Source organism: Ovis aries, chromosome 9 (assembly GCF_016772045.2).
Source record: "Ovis aries strain OAR_USU_Benz2616 breed Rambouillet chromosome 9, ARS-UI_Ramb_v3.0, whole genome shotgun sequence".
Lineage (NCBI taxonomy): Eukaryota > Metazoa > Chordata > Mammalia > Artiodactyla > Bovidae > Ovis > Ovis aries.
In genome coordinates, this window is record NC_056062.1 from 79050152 (window position 1) to 79070700 (window position 20549).

Sequence of the window (20549 nt, forward strand, 5' to 3'; positions counted from 1 at the left end):
AAACACAACTTGGTACCTAGGCACAATCTCTTATGTAAGGATCTCCATGCTCCATCCACACGGTTTTGTGACTGAGTGACTTCACTTTGACTTTTCACTTTCATGCATTGGAGAAGGAAATGGCAACCCACTCCAGTAATTTTGCCTAGAGAATCCCAGGGACGGGAGCCTGGCTGGTTTCTGTCTATGGGGTCGCACAGAGTCGGATACGACTGAAGCGACTTAGCAGCAGCAGCAGCAATATACCTCCTGTAGGTAGAAGGTTCTACATCTTTTGTTCACAAACAGGAGACATTCTATGCCTAATCTGTATTATTATGTAATAAATATTGTGGACAGATGCATTGTTTCCACATCCAAAGTTGTTTAAGGATATGTCTGTTTTCTGAACCCTACATTTTATCAAATCATACACTGCTCTGGGCGTAATTCTTTGGTGCTCATTATCTCTCTTGATTCTGTTGTAAGTTGATCCATGCACAAATTTGTTGTGACAGCTGAACTAACAGAACCCTTGTTGCAAGCACCGTTGTGATAGGCACACAAAGAAATTAAATACTAGGCAACATTACAGAAGGGATTAGAACCAGAGCTAACATACCTGAAATTCACATTATGGTGGAAGCTTTTCTACTCCATTCATTACTCTAATCAAAAATGAAGTTTCTACCCAGCAAAGAGAAAAACTTGAGGTCAATATTTCCTATTCCATGGCTAGAACATATCAACCATCCCAAAGATCTCACTGGATGTTCTGCTGAGTTTTCTAGAGAATTAGTGAACAGCAGGATCCTCATATTTTCCCTTGCTGCCACCATTTCTAGGTTCTGGTAGCTTCTGAGTTTTGGGAACCAGGGACACAGCATGAATCCACTCTAAAGGAAGAGTCCAACTCAACTTCTCATGTTCTTTCTTTGCTTTCTCCTCAATTCCACTCCATCATTTCTCCATCCATCCGACAAATTCTTCTGGAGCTAACAGTGGGGCTATACTCCATGTTCCTTTTCCCTCAGCAAAGTATGTAAAGATACTGACCCTGTGTGCAACGGCACAAATGCTAATCCCCAAGGGTGTGTTCTATCAGTCAATAGATATTTAAAAAGGCATTCATTTTGGGACTTCCCTGGTGGTCCGGTGGCTAAGACTCAGAGCTCCCACTGCAGGGGGCCTAGGTTCCATCCCTGGTCAGGGAACTAGATCCCACATGCTACAACTAAGAGTTTACATGCAGAAACTAAAGATCCCACATGCGGTAACTAAAGATCCTGCATGCGGCAATGAAGATTGAAGATCCCGTGGGCCACAACTAAGATCCAGCACAGACAATACGTAAATAAATTAAAATTTTTTAAAAACGCACTCATTTTGAAGAGTTACATCCCATGTAACTGGAGTATGAAACCATTAGCCAAAAAAAACCCTACAGAGGGCAAATAAAGGTCAGACAAACCACTCTTCATTTTTTAGTAGTACTACCTGAATTGACATATCTAAAACTAGTTTTGACATCATGAGGTAAATGCGTTAAAGTCTGAAGGTAAATCTAATTTTGAAATTTAAGTACAGAGAAACAAGAACATGCAGTTGGAAAGATATTACTGGAATATTTGATAAGTACACATAGAGATGGGGCGAGGGGCTTCCGCCTAGGGGAGAGGCTGACATTTAAGAGCTGCAGAGCCAGTCCTCAAGCCATGACGAATAGTCTCCTCCTTCAGGTACAACTTTCCAGTTTCATTGTCTTTGGTTTCCTCTAGACTCCTATAAGATGAACTCTTATTTCAAAAAAGGTGTTGCATTAAACATCACATTAAAAAATATCAGCAGTAGTTGCACTTAAAAAGGCTAGTTTCATTGATCGACAGTCATTACTGGCACATGGGGATCCAATGTTTGGGCAGAAATGCAGTCTAAAAAATCAAAGACGTCTCAATGAACAAGGAAGAAGAGAGACAAAGTGAAGATTATCTCTCTGATATTCACACACCGTGACCCTTCACCAAGCTAAGTGGGTCACACCCATGATTCTTCACTAGGAACCAGAGTGGCTAACATTTACTGAGGCACGGTGCCTAGAGCTTTACAGGGATCATCTCATTCAACCTTCCCAACAACTCCACAAAGTAAGTCATTATTATCTCCATTATACAGCAGAGGAAATATGACACTGAGAGACTAAGAACCTTTATCTAGGAAGAGCACCCAGTTAGAGGCAGCAGAGTCTCAGATGTGAGCCCAAGGAAGTGGGATTCTACCTTGAATATTTATGTGCTTTCAGGCAAACCGCAGCCCCAGAACCTATACCATCAGTGTTTCATGGGAGGTTCTGGGGTTTTGTTTCAATGCTGATTCACAGGCCCGACCCCAGAGCCACTGGCACTGCTGCCCAGCTTCAGACATCGGGCCTGGTCTCTGTCCTCACGCTAGCATGTCATGGGCAGCACAGAAGATGAGGTGAGCAAGCTGATTCAACAGTGAAGCAAGGGTCAGAGCTGGTCTAAGAGAGCTCCACACCGGGGAGCAAGACTTCTCTCATGCTTCCTCACACCACAGAGCTGGACGGGTTTGCTAAGCCTCCATCTCAGCTAGGTCAGGACAAAGAGGTCTTCTAATTTCCCATCTGAAATGAAGGTTTACACTTGCTGTGCCTTGCCCTCTAAGGGCAGTGACCAAGGGGCTCCACTGATGCTCACAGTGGTGGCCGTACTCCCAGATCAGCCACTGAGTCCATGTCTGACTCCATCAGGGTGTCAACCTGTGATGTACAAGGGCATCAGCGGCCAAGAGCAGGGGTCTGCGTGCTCGAGAAGGAAGTATTCAGTTAGTGAGTCCATGGCTGGGATGGAAACTTAAATTTTGCAACAGAGCAGTCAATTACCTCAGACATCTGGACCTCAAGTCTTGGTGGTTAGCACACCCTGAGAGTGTCCAGTTCTAGAAAGAGCAGTGGGCAGACCAAGCAGGACTGGAGCCCAGGCCTTTCAGCTGACTACTGTTACTCGTCTCTTGGGTTAGGGATCTCGGGCTAGGGATCCATATACAATTCAGATGACTTTGCTGCCACAGTCAGTACTGATCATATTAAGGGAACTGAGGGGCTTTGTTTCCCAGAATGAAAAGTCACTTGTAACAAAGCAGAAGTCTTCCTCTCCCCAGCCTAGGCACTTTGAGGCCAGCACTGGGCTTCTGGCCCAGACACTTGAAACCTAAATTGAATGAACTTCTCTTTTTAAGCAGAGCATTGAAAAGGCTTGGACCCAGGAAGAAGCAGGTTGAAACAAGAATCATAGAAACAATTAAACTGGAAGATTTCAATAAGACTAGAGTATAAAACAAACATCTACTCTCCACCTCTTCAAGGCTCAGAGTCCCCAAAAAGAGTATCAGAGAAATTTAGGAGGCAGTGGTTAGTCATGTTGAGAACACATACCCCTGATATGATATGATGAGAAGGGTCCTATACCTCTGCTCTTTCCCTTCCCCAAACCCATAATCCCAGTTTATCACAAGAAAAACATCAGACAAGTATCAACTGAGGGACAGTCTACAAAGTAGCTGACCAGACCTCCTCAAAATTGTCAAGGTCATCAAAACGCCTGAGACAATGTCACAGTCAAGAGGAGTGTGAGAAGACATGACGGTGACAACCAAAAGCAATGCAGGCGATGGAACCCAGAACAGAAATAGGACATGTGAGAAGGACTAAGGAAATCTAAAAGCATGCGTGCGTGCTCGTTCACTCAGTCATGTCTGACTCTCTGTCACACACTGACTGTAGCCCGCCAGGCTCCTGTGTCCATGGGATTTCCCAGGCAAGAATACTGGAGTGGGTAGCCATTCCCTTCTCCAGGGATCTTCTCGACCCAAGGACTGAACTCGGGTCTCCTGCATTGCAGGCGGATTCTTTACTGTCTGAACCTCCCGGAAAGCCCAAATAAAGGGTAGACTTTGGTTAATAATAATGTATCAAGCTTGGTTCATTGTTTGTGACAAAGCCACCCTACTAATATAAGATGGAACTAAGAGGGTGAAGTAGATGTGGGACTTTCTATACTATCTTCATAATTTTCCTGTAAATCTAAAACTATCCTAAAATCATCTATTTTTTTAAAATTGTAGTAGCAAAACACAAAAGCAAGTAAAATAAGTTCCAGGAGCCTTAGAAAAACTGTTTCATAAAACTTTAGCCATCTGGATAACCATTTTTATGATTTTTGAATATTTTGGTACCATTAATGCTATTACTAACAGTATTTGTGACACTTTCCTTTAACAAATTTACCAGAAAGGAAAAAAAATTCAGGAACTCAAAACATTTAGAGATCTAGAACTTGATCTTGAGGGGGGAAAAAAATCAAATTGTTATCTAGGAAAAGCAATAAAGAAAAATTGAGATTTACTAAAATTGATATCAATGAGAGATTCTCTTTATTAAGGACTTATTAGATGATATTCCAAGCCAGGGGTCAGAATTTTTTTTTTTCTATAAAGGGACAGAGAGCAAATATTTTCAGCTTTGCCAGGTATGGGGTCATTATTTGCGTGTGTTTATGCTAAGTCACTTCAATTGTGTCCAACTCTTTGAGACCCTATGGACTGTAGCCCAGCAGGCTCCTCTGTCCATGGGTTTCTCCAGGCAAGAATATTGGAGTGGGTTGCCATGCCCTCTTTCAGAGGATATTCCCCTAGCAGGGATCAAACCCAAGTCTCCGGCAGCTCCTGCATTGCAGGCAGATTCTTTACCACTGAGCCACAGGGGTCATTATTACAACTACTCAACTCTATCACCTGTCATCACAGTGAGAAAGCAGTCTTAGACGATATGTAAATCAATGGGCATGTCTGTGTTCCAAAAACACTTTATTTACCAAAAAAAAGGTCGTGGGGGAACTTCCCTCTTGGTCCAGTGGCTAAGACTCTGCACTCCCAATGCAGGGGGCCTAGGTTTGGTTCCTGTTCTGGGGACTAGATCCCACATGCTGCAACTAAGACCTGGTACAGCTTAATACATTTTTAAACATTGGTATTAAAATAAGAACAGGTAGTGGGTGAGTTTGGCCAACAGGCCACTTTGCCAACCCCCTGCTACAGGCAATACTTAGACTACATTCCAGGTACATTATACATATTAACTCATTTATTCCTCAGAACAAATGAGGAAATAGGAGCTAATTGTTAATCTCATTTTACAGGTGACATCACTGAGGCATAAAGAGGTTGAGTGGCCCAGTGTCATACAACTAATAAATGACCCTCTGATACCCTGAACCAGATTTGAACCCAGTCTCACCTCAGACCCACATTTTAAATTGGAACTCTATACTGTCTCTTAGCATGCCGAAATTTTCTCTCTCACGTGTGCCCTCCACTCTAAACCTCTTTCACACACACACACACACACACACTAAGTTGCTCAGTCGCGTTCGACTCTGTGACCCCATGGGTATAGTCCGTGGAATTCTCTAGGCCAGAATACTGGAGTGGGTAGCCTTTCCCATCTTCAGGGGATCTTCCCAACCCGGGGATCAAACCCAGGTCTCCCACATTGCCGGTGGATTCTTTGCCAGCTGAGCCACAAGGGAAGCCCAAGAATCCTGGAGTGGGTAGCCTATCCCTTCTCCAGGGTATCTTCCCCACCTAGGAATCAAACCGGCTATCAGGGAAGCCCCCAAAGGTGATCACAGCCTCTCATAAGTATCTAGTCTGTAGGGACTACTCCAGAGCAAACAAAGGAAAAGGAAATTAGCCAAAAGAAATTATGTGGTTCCTATCAGTTTTAGGGAAATGAAAAAGGTTAGAATAAGTAGGGGGGAAAACGTTCCTTATCATTACCGATGACAGTGAGAAGGAAGTGAGGAGAGCAACTGGGGAGGACATTGCAACAGAGGTCCTCACTGGGACAGTGAAGGCAGGAGCCCTCTCTTGGGAAGAAAAACTACGAGCGAAATTGACAGAGCAGTCAAATGCCTAGCCCAGGGCCTCCCATCTCTTTGATGTCACGGCACACACGGAATATGGTATTTGTGCCACACACAGAGCAGTAGACAAAGCTACGCTGAGAGGGTTCGGGCCATCTGGACCCTGCCCTGCGGCCCGAGAGGCCGGGAGGAAGGCTGGCACACTGGATCCCACGCTCACAGGCTGGGAAGCACACACACAACACAGGGGACAAAGATGTATTTCAATCACCAAAGACAGACCAGAGAAGCATTAGCTGGGCAAGGCTGAGAAGGCAAACGAAGCAAGGTGGTCTGCGAAGATTGGACTCTCTCATCCTGCAGGGCCTTTTAGGACTACGTTTGAAAGAAAAGCTGCTTGTTGGGGAGAGCAGAAAGGGCTTTTTCACTAAGTATGAAGACAAACACATTACAGGCTTGTAAAAGTATGTCCTTGAAATGAGTGTCCTGGTGAAGGGAGCAGAAAATTAATTGATAGACAAAAATAAATAAATACTTGATTTGATGGTACATCCTTATGCCTGTAAGGGAAGGAAGCAGATAGCCTTTCTTTCAGTGGACAGGAGGCAGGTCTATCACTGATCTCCCAGGGGCCTGGCATGGGGGGACCTGGAACAGCCACAACGGAGCTGGCCGAGGCAGAGAGCTCTGGTCATAGAAGAGGCTTGTTGAGCAGTCTCTTGACCGGGAGTCACCTTAGCCTACAAAGTCAAGTTTATTTTGTACTTATCTGTCTTAGATGATGATAACTGGTGCTATCCTGATGTCCACTCTGAATTATACTGGCATGGCCATAGAGTAAATAGTATGTAAATGAAATTTGACTTCTGGTGACCTGGAAAGTAGATAGATAGGGCAGATGTGTCATGATGCTTCTTACATCTTTTTATATCTTGACTTTCCTACTTAATGCTCATTTGGACATGTCTCTTATCTAAATAGTCATGTATGGATGTGTTAGTTGGACCATAAAGAAAGCTGCCGAAGAATTGATGATTTTGAACTGTGGTGTTGGAGAAGACTCTTGAGAGTCCCTTGGACTGCAAGGAGATCCAACCAGTCCATCCTAAAGGAGATCAGTCCTGAATATTCATTGGAAGGACTGATGCTGAAACTGAAACTCCAATACTTTGGCCACCTGATGTGAAGAACTAACTCATTTGAAAAGACCCTGATGCTGGGAAAGATTGAAGGTGGGAGGAGAAAGGGGACGACAGAGGATGAGATGGTTGGATGGCATCACTGACTCAATGGACATGAGTTTGGGTAAACTCTGGGAGTTGGTAATGGACAGGGAGGCCTGGCGTGCTGCTGTCCATGGGGTCGCAAAGTGTCGGACACAACTGAGCAACTGAACTGAATTTATCTAAACAGACATAATACAATCTGATGGTCTCAAAGCAAGTAAAATCATACAGATTTGAAAGTCAAGAAGTATTTGGTATGAATAAAGAGCATGTTATCAGGCCTCAGGCAGGGTCTTTTGTCTTATTTGAAAAACCAGGCTGGAGGAGGGGCTTCAAGGACGGTCGAGTGGGACATCTAAGAAGAGGGTCGTCCCTCTCGGGTTGTCAGCACGCACTCAGCACCTCACCAGAGCCCGGCCCGATTACCCTGAGGACCCCAGAGCCCCGCGGGCCCTTCCATGGGGAAGAAAATGGTGTCAGCTGAACCTGACCCCATGGCACTGACTGCCCTTTTCTCTATCTCCCATGACCCCCCTTGTTTCTGAGCACGCTAGCATTGCCTGGCTTATTTCACCCACTTTCATAAAGTGTAATGCCCATGGCATTTTAGCTATTGAAAATGATGTGAGGTTTTTTGATTTGGGTTTTTTGGGGGGGGCTTCCCTCCCAATCTTCATCCTTAAAGGACACAGCTCTGACACCCCAGAATATACACAAAAGAATCAAGTCTAGGGCCAGAGGGCAATTCCCAAGGAAGGGTTTAAGGAATGTGAACAACAGTAACAGCTCTGGGGAAGTAAGGAAGCTTCTGAAGTCTCATGGTACTTTCCTGACATTAACACCCAATTAGAGAGTTACATTCAGATATTTAGCTTTAAAAAAACAAAATCATTACGCGGGCTATCTACGTTTATATACACTGGCCAAGTTCAATGTTTTGTTTATCAGTTTTGGTGAGCCTTTCAAGTACTAAGTTTTTATTTTAAACTTGTTATAAAACATTAACACAAAAGTGAAAGTGTACAGGTGAGCTGGGACGTGTGGCAACCTTGCAGAAGCATGATTTCAGAGAACACAAGAAAGCTTTGTTTTGCTGTGTTGGTCTTTTTCTGCATGACCTAGGAGTCCCTTCACAACCCGACCCTGTCTTCTCAAGTCCAGCTGGACCAATGTTACCTTCCAGTCTTTGCTATTCTGCGGGGCCTGATGCCTACCATCCCTCTGTTTTTCTCAGGAGCACTCTCATCTCCCTGAATCCCCATCTCTGTCAGTCCATCCATTCACCCAGCCACCCCCTCGATGTGGACTGCATGTCTTCTATGTTGACAGCTACACGATGAGTTCTAACAGAACCGGGCCTGGACCCAGATGGGACTGGAATTTGTGAAAAGAACAAGATCCATCATTCACTAGCTTTGAGACCTTGGGCAAGTTACTTATCCCCCCTAGGCTGCAATTTTCTAGCTGAATTCAGTGAAACTAAGGTTCTTATGAGGATTACATGAGAATACAGGCTCAAGTATCTGGAACCAAGTGGGTGCTCCTACCTCGTCTCCTGATTTCTGCTCCATGGTATGTTTTGATGCAACTGTACTAAACATCAAAAGACTTCAATTTTAGAAAAAGATGTGTTGGTGATGAGAGTGTCATTTGGTATAACCCTTATGAAGGCATTGAGGTAGTTAGCTCTCAAAATTATAAATGTGCATGCCCTTTGACCTAGTAAAGCCACTTTTTGGGAAACGGCCTTACAGTTACGCTGGTGCACTTTCAAAATGATGTATGTGTAAAGGAATTCACTGCAGCCTCATTTGCTGGAAACAAATCAAATGTCCCTCACTGGGGGTTTGGTTAAATAAATTACACAGTGGATTCTTAACCAAGGGTAAAAAAAAAGGAGAAAGAAGTTCTCTGTATTACAGAGAGATTATAGAAAGAGCTCCATATTTTTAGGTGAAAGAAATTAAGTGAAGAATAATAGTGGGTATAAACACCACATTTTATGAATAAAGATGGGAGAGGGAAATAATATTTGAAATCCATAAAGAAACTTTGGATGAATGTATTTAAAAAAAAAACCTAATAAAACTTTTTATCCATAGATGTGATTTTACTGAGCAGATGGTGAGGCTGGGGTGGGAGGTGGACTTTTCACTGTGTGCGTTTTTCAAATGTTTTCAGTTTTATGGCTATTCCATTACAATTAGCTGTATGTAATCAGGCCCACCCAAAGACTTACCAAGCATGCTATGTCAAGCTCTAGAGGCAACACAAAGACATACAACTCAGTCCAGAGACTCTGCACTTGAACCAAAGAAATCCCATTTATATAATACTCTATGCAAGAAAAGCCTCTAATACTTACTTTAACATTATGATTTTCGTTCTTCAATTACAGAGGAGAAGTATTCAGGACTGAAATATCACTGTGTGAAAATACTGGCTGATAACTAAAGGTATTTCTGCTACACAAAGGTCAATTCACATAACTGTGAAATTCAAGCCTCATCCTATTTATTATCTAGGCAGTGGACTCCAAGCAGCTAGTGAGAGTTCAGATAAGAACAAACACACGATTACAGCTGTCAGTGGAAATGTACACATGAACCTAGCAATGAATTCGTCAATAATTACCATCTATTTACTCTGTCCACATTGGTGTTTTGGAGAAGGAAATGGCAACCCACTCCAGTGTTCTCACTTGGAGAATCCCAGGGACAGAGGAGCCTGGTGGGCTGCCATCCACGGGGTCGGACAGAGTTGGACACCACTGAAGTGACTTAGCAGCAGCAGAAGCAGCATTGGTGTTTAAGCTATAAAACCTCTGGAAGAAGTCTGCAAGAAATGGGTGGCATTTTTATCAGGAAAGAGTGGGGACAGCAATTACACTGAGAAGCAGAGGGCTAGCAGCATGGGGAGGAACGTTCAATGCCAAAGGCCTGGAACCTTTTGAGTTCCATTAACGCCTGTAAAGTCATCAAAATCTTTGTGTTCAGATTCATAAGCTCCCAGGGCACTGAAGAGAACAAAAATTGTTCTAATATGTAGAACATGCTTCCATGAACATGAGAAATTCCAAACTCCATCTGTCTAGTTGTCCTTTTGGAAAGAAAGTCCTCTTTCCTCACCCATTTCAGGACATTTAGTAAAAATCTATGTGTGATGACTACCACGTAAGTAGTAGTAGTGTTCTGCACTTTGAGTAGCAGTGGGTAATTATTTACATCAGAGCCAGTCTCCACACTGCCCCTCCAACCCTGTCCCCTCCCCCCCCAACCATCTCTTTTCCTAGTGAGTCATCTTTGAGGGTGATGAAAAGCAGCTCAGGGGGATTTGTTATCTGATGCATCACAGCAAACATCTCCATGTGATCAACAGAATGGGTTATTCCTATTCAGCCTAACAGCTACCTAACCAGCAGTAACTATCTGATTCATTGGAGCCCAGAAAATAAGTGCCTCCATATTTCAGTGTTACAGAATTATCGAGCTATAAGTGATCTCAGAGGTAATCTAGTCCAACCCATTATTTTATTATTCTTCTGCTTCCAGGTTAATACTATTTATATATAATAGTTCTTAAACCAGTTACAGAAAGTTGTTAAGCAGAACTATCCGAACACAGATACAGTCTGCAGCTGATTTGATATATTTTAGCTTTAACTCCGGAGAAGGCAATGGCATCCCACTCCAGTACTCTTGCCTGGAAAATCCCATGGATGGAGGAGCCTGGTGGGCTGCAGTCCATGGGATCTCAAAGAGTTGGACACAACTGAGCGACTTCACTTTCACTTTTCACTTTCACTTTTCACTTTCGTGCATTGGAGAAGGAAATGGCAACCCACTCCAGTGTTCTTGCCTGGAGAATTCCAGGGACGGGGGAGCCTGGTGGGCTGCCGTCTATGGGGTCACACAGAGTCGGACGCGACTGAAGCAACTTAGCAGCAGCAGCAGCAGCTTTAACTCATGGTAGCTTCCCTGGTGGCTCAGACAATAAAGAATGTGCTGCAACGTAGGAGACCCAGGTTCAGTCCCTGGGTTAGGAAGATCGCCTTGAGAAAGGAATGGCAACCCACTCCAGTATTCTTGCCTGGCGAATTTCATGGACAGAGGAGCCTGGTGGGCTACAGTCCATGGGGTCGCAAAGAGTTGGACATGACTGAGAAACTAACAAACCACACAGCTTTAACTCATGATATTGTGAATTTTAAAAGAATCTCTTATGATATGAAGATTGTCTGTATCCTAATGGGAGGCCACTGGAAACTTCTCTATATCAATGTTGAAAATACCTCTAAAGCTACATGTCCTCCAAATATTCCTAGTTTAAACTTGGAAGCAAATATAACTTCATATTTCACTGATTCTTATTTAGGGATAAATAAATATTTTACTCATGCTAGTATACTAGGTGAATATTATATTTATTACATATTTCATTTAGGGATTATAATAAACTCTTATAATATTAAATTTACATAGTAGATACTCGATTATACTTTCGTGTGTTTCTTTTGTTGTTTGCACAGTGAATGACCATACACCTAATGGGGATCCAGAATAATGTAAGACAAAAAGAGGTTTAAATCAAGTTGTCACAAACAGATTTAAGGAGGAAAAGAACAGATAAGAAGTCAAATTATGGAATCAGAGTACTTGAGTTCAAAGCTCAGCTCTGACTCTCAAGGAGCCCCAGAAGCTGGGCAAATTACTCTTCTCTGTAAAATGGGAACAATCATAAAACTTAGTTAGAGCATTGTTATAAAGATTAAACATAATCATTCAACAAATATGTGCCAAGCATTGTTAAGCACTGGGGGTACAGTGAGTAAATGCATGTGCCAGACATTTAATAAACTTGTACTATTTTAATCTAAAAGCACATACGAACAGGCTTTGGGTTGTATACAGACTTTAAAGAAGTTTTGAGCTACAGAAACAGGAATGAATTATTTATAGGGCCTCCAAGTCCATGGGGTTGAAAAGTTGATGAACATACAATAGTATCCAATTACAAGGGAATACTGTCTGAGGATCAGATGCAAAATACACCTGTTGATTGATTCAATATGTGCATCAAGCAATTTATTAATTAATTTTCTATGCACAAAAGCTGGTTGTCAGTTGTTTTAACATTTCTTTCAGAACAACATCCATGAAAACTTCGAACTGCAATGAAAGCATGAATAAAAAAAATGAAACAGTGTGACTCATGCGGATAGTTATTTATATTGGTGATAAAATGTTTATTAAAATAAGGTTATTCATTATTTTCTAAGAGGATTAAAAAACCCTTCCAGCCACTGAACATTTTGCCCCTCCCCAAGAGTAACATTCCCTACAAGTTTTTATCATTTAAACAAATCTACAATGATGATTTAGTGCTCTGCTTTTTAAATTCCTAGGATATCTGGGGGTGTGGCTGGGGGATAAGAAAAACCAAAGTATATCTTCCTGAAGCATCAGTTTTTCATACTGAAACCAACAAGGACTGATCATGGAATGGAATGCAAAAAAAACAGAATCCATCTGATTTCATAAAACATCAAAGAAATTATTCCCTGCTCTGGCCTCCAGAGAGCAGGTTTTGAGGACAGAAGTGTTCATCATTTTTAGGAGAAAGGTTAGCAAGCCCTGTACATTAGAAATGGATTTTTTCCATCTCTTCACATTGTTGTCAGTTCACCAAGGGTTTGGAATCACTTTTATATAGGGCTTTAAATATTTGGCCTACTTCCACATTTCTATTGCTTTCTGTTGTCTATGAAATTAAAAATAAATTATTACACACCACAAAAATGACTGTAACAATGCCTATTTCTGACTAGACACAGTGTCTGAGCTTTGAAAGAGCGTTCTTGAAAAGCCTGCGCGCTCCCTACTACAAAATCAGAAAGACATGTTATTGGACTAACACAAGGTACTAAAAGAAAACTTGTGAAAAGGAATTAACCGTTGTGTAGAATTTCTCATAAAGTTAGCTTTGAAGAAGACTGTAAATTAACTTGAAGGAATGTGCTTAACCTTCAGAGCTTTGTTCAAAGCAACAGCCACTCAAAATCTAAGACGTGAAGCTGCTATAAAACCCAGACATTCTCTGGTTCATTCATCTTTCATTCTTTTCACAGCACTTATCACTGTCAGAAACTATGGCAATCACCTGTTCACCTTGTTTGATGTCCGTCTTCCTCCCCATCCCCATCCCAGACCCCAGGAGTAGGGTCTTTGCATCTTCAGCACCTAGCCAAGCACCTGGCTATTGTATAGAGACAGTCAGAAGCGTGTGGTGTATTTTTACGTAAGTTTCAGTGAGGACCACTTTTCATCGCACTCGTATTCATCGAGAAATACTTAATCCAAGGATGGTGGACAGTGCATCTGACCTCTTTAAAAATTCAGGAACCTGTGCGCTGAGTAAATGCCCATCTGCACAGTAATCTGAAATCCTGTACACTGAAGGACAGGAAATTCTGCATCTGTTTAACAGAGCGCGGTGGCTGACCGCGTTAGGGACTTAAGACCAACTCCCCGCGCTGCCACGGGCAGCAGGGTCTCCCCACGCCTGGGCTCCCTCCCGCGTGGGGCACCGTGGGCGGCGGAGCGCACGCATCCTGGGCCACGGCAGCGCCGCTCTGGGTCTCACTCGCATCCTTAGGGAGGAGCCGCCCCCTGCCCGGCGGGGTGGGCACGAGTCACACCCGTCGGACCCCGGGGGAGCAAACCCACCCAAGCCCCAGGGCGCGGGCGGGTTGGCGGTGGGGCCGGGTCCCCTGCTCACCGTTGCGAAGCCTGTTGCCGTCGCCGGCCTTGTTGAGGGCGCTGCTGGAGCAGCCCATCGCGGGCAGGAGGGCGCCCGGAGGGCGAGCGCGGCGACCGCGCGGCCTGGGGAGTCTGAGCCGGGATCCCGCGCGAAACGCTCACGGGGCACAAATTCCTTCAACTCCGAGCGGCTGGCTCCTGCGCTGCAGAGCGCAAGCGCACAGCGGAGCGCTGGGTCCGGGCGCCCACCGCTGGGTGGGGGCGCGCACCTGGAGAGGGAGGCGAGCCGCTGTGGGGAGAAGGTGCCAGGGAGGGGACAGCGGGGACGCAGAAGAGGACAGAGACAAGAAAGGAGCCAGGTAGGGCGAAGGTGGAGAAGGTGGTAAAGGCAGAGAAGAAAGTTGCCTCAGAAGCAGGGATAAAGATGCGGAGTTTTGGGAGAGGGGGCGAAGGGCTTGGGAGGGCTCACGTCTGTCATCCCTAAATAGCTGGGGAAGGGAGGAGGCGATGGTGGCCAGTGGCTATTGATTGGTGACTGGATTTGTGATGACAGGCTTCTTACATAACTTCAGGACTGTTACCACGGGGAAGTTTAACGTTGAGAAGATACTATTTAATCCACTCCTTATTCAACTGTGGTCAAGTGTCCAATTCAGGAGTTCGTTCTTCAGTCGCTCAGTCCTGTCGGACTCTTTGCGACCCCATGGACTGCGAACTAAAGCAAACTAGTTTTTCAGTCTTTGTCTTTCGTGACCTTGATTTTTTTTTTTTTTCCAGAAAATAAGCCATTTATTTTGTAGGTGTCTCAGTTCCAGCTTGTCTGATGTTTCCTCATGATTGTTTTCAGTTTATGCAGTTTGGCTGGAATACTGTTGTCTGTGGATTCGTATCAACAGGCCCATAATATCAATTTGCCCTATTGGTGATGTTAACTTTGATCAGTTAGTTAAGGTAGTGTCTGCCAGGTTTCTCCACTGAAATGTTACTATTTTTCACTTAGTACCACCTGACCTGCCTCTTGAGAAACCTGTATGCAGGTCAGGAAGCAACAGTTAGAACTGGACATGGAACAACAGACTGGTTCCAAACAGGAAAAGGAGTACATCAAGGCTGTATATTGTCACCCTGCTTATTTAACTTACATGCAGAGTACATCATGAGAAACGCTGGGCTGAAAGAAGCACAAGCTGGAATCAAGATTGCTGGGAGAAATATCAATAACCTCAGATATGCAGATGACACCACCCTTATGGCAGAAAGTGAAGAACTAAAGAGCCTCTTAATGAAAGTGAAAGAGGAGAGTGAAAAAGTTGGCTTAAAGCTCAACATTCAGAAAACTAAGATCATGGCATGTGGTCCCATCACGTCATGGCAAATAGATGGGGAAACAGTGGAAACAGTGGCTGACTTTATTTTTCTGGGCTCCAAAATCACTGCAAATGGTGATTGCAGCCATAAAATTAAAAGACGCTTACTCCTTGGAAGGAAAGTTATGACCAACCTAGATAGCATATTAAAAAGCAGAGATATTACTTTGCCAACAAAGGTCTGTCTAGTCAAGGCTATGGTTTTTCCCGTGGTTGTGTATGGATGTGGGAGTTGGACTAGAAAGAAAGCTGAGCGCCAAAGAATTGATGCTTTTGTACTGTGGTGTTGGAGAAGACTCTTGAGAGTCCCTTGGACTGCAAGGAGATCCAACCAGTCCATCCTAGAGATCAGTCCTGGGTGTTTATTAGAAGGACTGATGTTGAAGCTGAAACTCCAATACTTTGGCCATCTGATGCGAAGAGCCGACTCATTTGAAAAGGCCCTGATGCTGGGAAAGATTGAAGGCAGGAGGAGAAGGGGACAACAGAGGATGAGCTGGTTGGATGGCATCACCGACTCAATGGACATGGGTTTGGGTGGACTCCGCTAGTTGATGATGGACAGGGAGGCCTGGCGTGCTACAGTTCATGCGGTCGCAAAGAGTCAGACACAACTGAGCGACTGAACTGAACTGAACTGAATATATGGGAAGAGAGTTTAACACTAAGTATCCTTTATCTCATCAAACTTTTATCTGCTACTTTTAGCATGCATTAATAGTCTTGCTTGGATCAATTACAGCTATGATTATTAAATGGTGATTTTTGTAATTTCCTAATTTCTCATTATGCTACTCTAAGGAAGCACTTTCCCTTTCCCTCCACTTATTATTCATTTATTTATAGCAATAAATAAATGAATATTTATTTTTACATTATTCAGTGAGCTATGTTACCATCTGTGTTAATTTGCTATGGCTGCCTTAACAAAGTACCAGATTGTGTGCCTTAAACAACAGAAATCTGTTTCCTCCCAGTTCTGAGGCTGGAAGTCTGAAATAAAGGTATCAGCAGGGTTGGTTTCTCCTGAAGGCCTGTGTCCTTGGCTTGTCGATGGCAGTACCTTCACATGGTCTTCCTGCCATTTGTTTCTGTGTCCCAATAACCTTATAAAGACACCAGTCATATTGAATTGACATCATTTTACCTTACTTACCTCTTTAAAGACAGTAGCTCCAAATATGCCACATTACAAGGTATAGGAGGGTAGGGCTTAAACATATGAACTGGGAGGAGGCCATGATTCAGCCCATAACATCATCTTTACTTATTTGATGCTCAAATTGCCTGAAATTGTCGTGTTTCCCTATATGAGTCATAGGATACATAGCCATGGTCTTTAGCATATGTTTAGAGGTTTTTCCCTCCTCCCTCCCTTCATTCCCATCCTCCCTTCTCCTGGTCCCTCTCTCTTTTCTCTTTCTCCATCTTCATCTCTGTCTCCCTTCTGCAGTGCAAGCCTCATTGACACCTTGACCACCTAACAATCAGCTCACAAATCCCTTCAAGGGAAGAGATTGTGATTCTTCTCCTTCCTTCTGTCCCATGGGCACAGTAACCCCAGACAGAAGGAAGGAGAAGAATCACAATCTATATTTGTAATGTTGTCAGATGTATTTCTTCATAGATACCCAGTCTCTTCTTCCCTTGAAGGGATTTGTGAGCTGATTGTTAAGAACATAATTACAGGATTGGTACCAGGAAGTTTAGCAGAGAGGAATGTGGAATAGGCCTAGATTTAGGAAATATTTGTGTGCTATATAATGTTATCAGGCCCTGTACTAGATTGGGCTGCCATAACAAAACACCATAAACTGGGTGGTTTAAAAAAATACTTATTTCTCACATTTTCTGGAACCTAGGAAGTCTAAGACCAAGATCCTGGCCTATTCGATTTCTTTCCACCTTGTGCATTGCAGCTTTCTCACTGTGTGTTCATAAGAGGGGTTAGGGGATAGATCTTCCTCTTCTCATTAAGTTAGATCAGATTAGGGTCCCAACCTGATGACCCCATTTAACCTTAATTAACTCCTGAAATCCCTAACTCCAGATTGAGTCACAGTGGGGGTTAGGTTGAAATAAGACTTTGGCGTAGGGGTACAAGTCAGGTCATAGCTGACTTCAGATGATTCTTCCCACTTCAGATGATTCTTTTTGTTTTTTTTTAAAGTCACATTTAATTTTATTTAGATAATGAAAAATTTCAAAACTCCACTGTCACAAAAAGAGGTGCAAGAGACTTCCCTGCTGGTCCAGTAGTTAAGACTCCAAACTTACACTGCAGAGGGTATGAGTTCAGTCCCTGGTCAGGGAACTAACATCTCATATGCCCTGCAGCCAAAGAAATAAAAAAGAAAAGAGAGAGAGAGAGATGCAATAACTCAAAGATTAAACATAAATACATAACTTGAATATTAATGCTTTCATGCTAAACCAGGGTTTCAGTTCAGTTCAGTCGCTCAATTGTTCGACTCTGCCACCCCATGGACCTCAACACGCCAGGCCTCCCTGTCCATCACCAACTCCCAGAGTTTACCTAAACTCATGTCCATTGAGTCGGCGATGCCATCCAACCATCTCATCCTCTGTCGTCCCCTTCTCCTCCTGCCTTCAATCTTTCCCAGCATCAGGGGCTTTTCAAATGAGTCAACTCTTCGCATTAGGTGGCCAAAGTATTAGAGTAACCAGGGCTTACTGAGCCTATTAAGTATTTTTTTAGGAGTAGACTTGGGTATCCTATTTTTCCTCAGAGATAATTTGTTAGTCAAGCCATTTCCTTCAGAGGAAGCATTTTATAATCAAGTGAACAATAATCTGAGTCACCAAGTGCCTTGTGTATGGTAGGAAGTCTTTCTCATGGGCCATCCCCATGCCTGCTCAGCGGGCTCAGGGATAAAATGACAGGGATAGAAACCATGTTTGGGCTCAGACCACTTACCATGGTTTACCTGACTGAGTGCCTAATTCAGCAGCAGCGAGAGTGACCAACTGTAAGCCTCTGAAATGCTATGCTTCCTGTTTAAGGTCTTCATGGAAGAGTGACTCGACCTCTTTGGGGACAGTGGAGAATCATTATTGTAATAGATACTGGATTAGGTTTGCATTTCCTGCTCATCATGCCTCTAACAGCATCATCAATTTAGGGACATCACACATCCATCAAGACACTATTTAGTATCATATCTTTTCAAAAACTCACTTTACCACGAGACAAGTAAGGTAATAGGTTAATTTCTATGTGATTTACTGGTCTTTCATTATATTTCATCATCCAGAAGAAGGTAAACCTGTAGAATGATGGGATGGCCCTCGGTTATAGTCAAAATAAAGGACTTTTGAAGGGGTGCTTTCCTGTGGTTTGCTCTGAATTAATGACTAATCAATAGTGTGGCTTCCTCATAACCAGTATTCCTAGATGGGGTCTTGTTCATTTGGTAGACTACAAAACACATTTCTGCTTACCTGAGCTAACTTGTTTTTATTGCTTACAAATAAGTATCTAGTCTGAGATACAATGCCTACTACCTTTCCTCTCACAGACCACGCTCATTCTTATTCCTTTAGTCTTTTCTTGATAATACTGAATCATAACTGATACTGTGATTTTAAAGGTGTTATATCTTGGAGGTATAGTTCATGAATCTTCTTACCTTCAAGGACTCCTTTTACCATTTTTCTTAGACATACTCATGCTTTGATGTTGTCACAAAATTGCATTTGTTTTCTTTTACTCCATTAAGTAATCAGTGACATTTTCTGATCAGAATTAAGTTCTAGTTAAAAGCAAAACAACAACAAAAAATTGATGTCTTAGCCTATACATTACAGCTTTATTAAGGATAACAGTACATGGCAGACTTTTCTTTTTTAAATCTAAGAAAAAAATTATTATTATTTTTTTTGGCTGAGCAATTCAGCACTTGGGATCTTAGTCCCCTAACCAGGGATCTTAGTTCTCCAGCAAAGGAATCATGGAATTTTAACCACTGGACAACCTACCCCCCTCCAGGGAGGTCCCAAATGGCAGACTTTTCGAATTATTAAAAATAAAATGTAAAGTGTCATACTTTTGTGAACATTTAGACAGGAATTCCATTTCTACTAAAATTTCAACAACTGACTCTAAGAAATACAAGTGAAGTGAAGTCGCTCAGTCGTGTCCGACTCTTTGCGACCCCTGGACTGTAGCCCACCAGCCTCCTCCGTCCACGAGATTCTCCAGGCAAGAATACTGGAGTGGGTTGCCATTTCCTTCTCCAAGTAAGCCTTTATAGACACCAATCTACTTTCCAAAAGTGTCACTCTTCCACAGTAAAATAGTGAATAAAGTGCTCTGACTTCTTTGTATCCAAGAGTACAAAAAGCATATGCTTTTTAAGAAATGGACAAGTGATTTTTAAGAAAATAGGAGAAAGTGTTTCTCTGGTCTATTTTTAATCCAGGGCAGTCTGGAGTATTCCCAGTCTGAATGGGAATGGGTATAGAAGAAATTATTTTGGATTCTTCATGATTGTGGAGGCAGAAATGGTAGAGAGGAATATGTACGGATTCATTCCTTCTTGTCCCCTGTAGTTTCAGAATTCATGTATCAGTGTATATGTGTTTAGTTAGTTGAAAGGCCGTCAACATTCACAGAGTTTACGGGGTCTTTTCACTTGGATTCACTGTCCCTCCCTCTCCCTGCTATATTTCTGAGCATTTTTAACACCTACGGTAACTGAAGAATATGAAGGTTGAGTTAGACAAGTAGAATTCCAAGTAACCAACCAGCTCCTTCCTAATCTGGACAATGAATAAGTAATAGTTGATGGTAATGAACATGATAGGTTTAACTGCTTCACAATAAGGGGATGGGCCAGTGTACTGAACCAGTGAATATCAGATGAACTTGTTAGTATTTGCTCTAACAGGGAATGCAGGCTGTCACTTTTCATTCTCACACCAAGTGAAAAGCAGAAACACAATAACGCAGGTGCCGGGAGAATTGTCAGAAACTTGGAGCAGCGATTTTGGTGAAGGAGAACTAGAGAGCCTGTCCTGTCACGTTGACCTGTTGGTATTCCTTCTAAATCACTTTGAAATGCTTCAGACTAGCATCCAGGAATAATAAAGTCTGGATGGAAAAGTCCTTTATTTTTTTTTAAAATTTATTTTTATTTATTGATTTTTGGCTGTTCCAGGTCTTCGTTGCTTTTTCTCATGGGTTTTCTCTAGTTGCTATGTGAGGGCTCCTCACTGCAGTGACTTCTCTTGTGGAATTATGGAGCACAGGCTGTAGGC

General features: G+C 42.9%; 1 protein-coding gene across 1 annotated transcript in view; it reads right to left on the reverse strand.

Annotated features, from left to right (window-relative positions):
• Positions 1-14359, reverse strand: part of ERICH5 (glutamate rich 5) — a 29815-nt gene extending 15456 nt beyond the window's left edge. Inside the window, exon 1 of the mRNA XM_004023595.6 lies at positions 13922-14359. Coding sequence (XP_004023644.3) covers positions 13922-13979 — 58 coding nt within the window. The 5' untranslated portion in view covers positions 13980-14359. The remainder of the gene's footprint in view (positions 1-13921) is intronic.
• Between the last annotated feature and the right edge of the window lie 6190 nt (positions 14360-20549).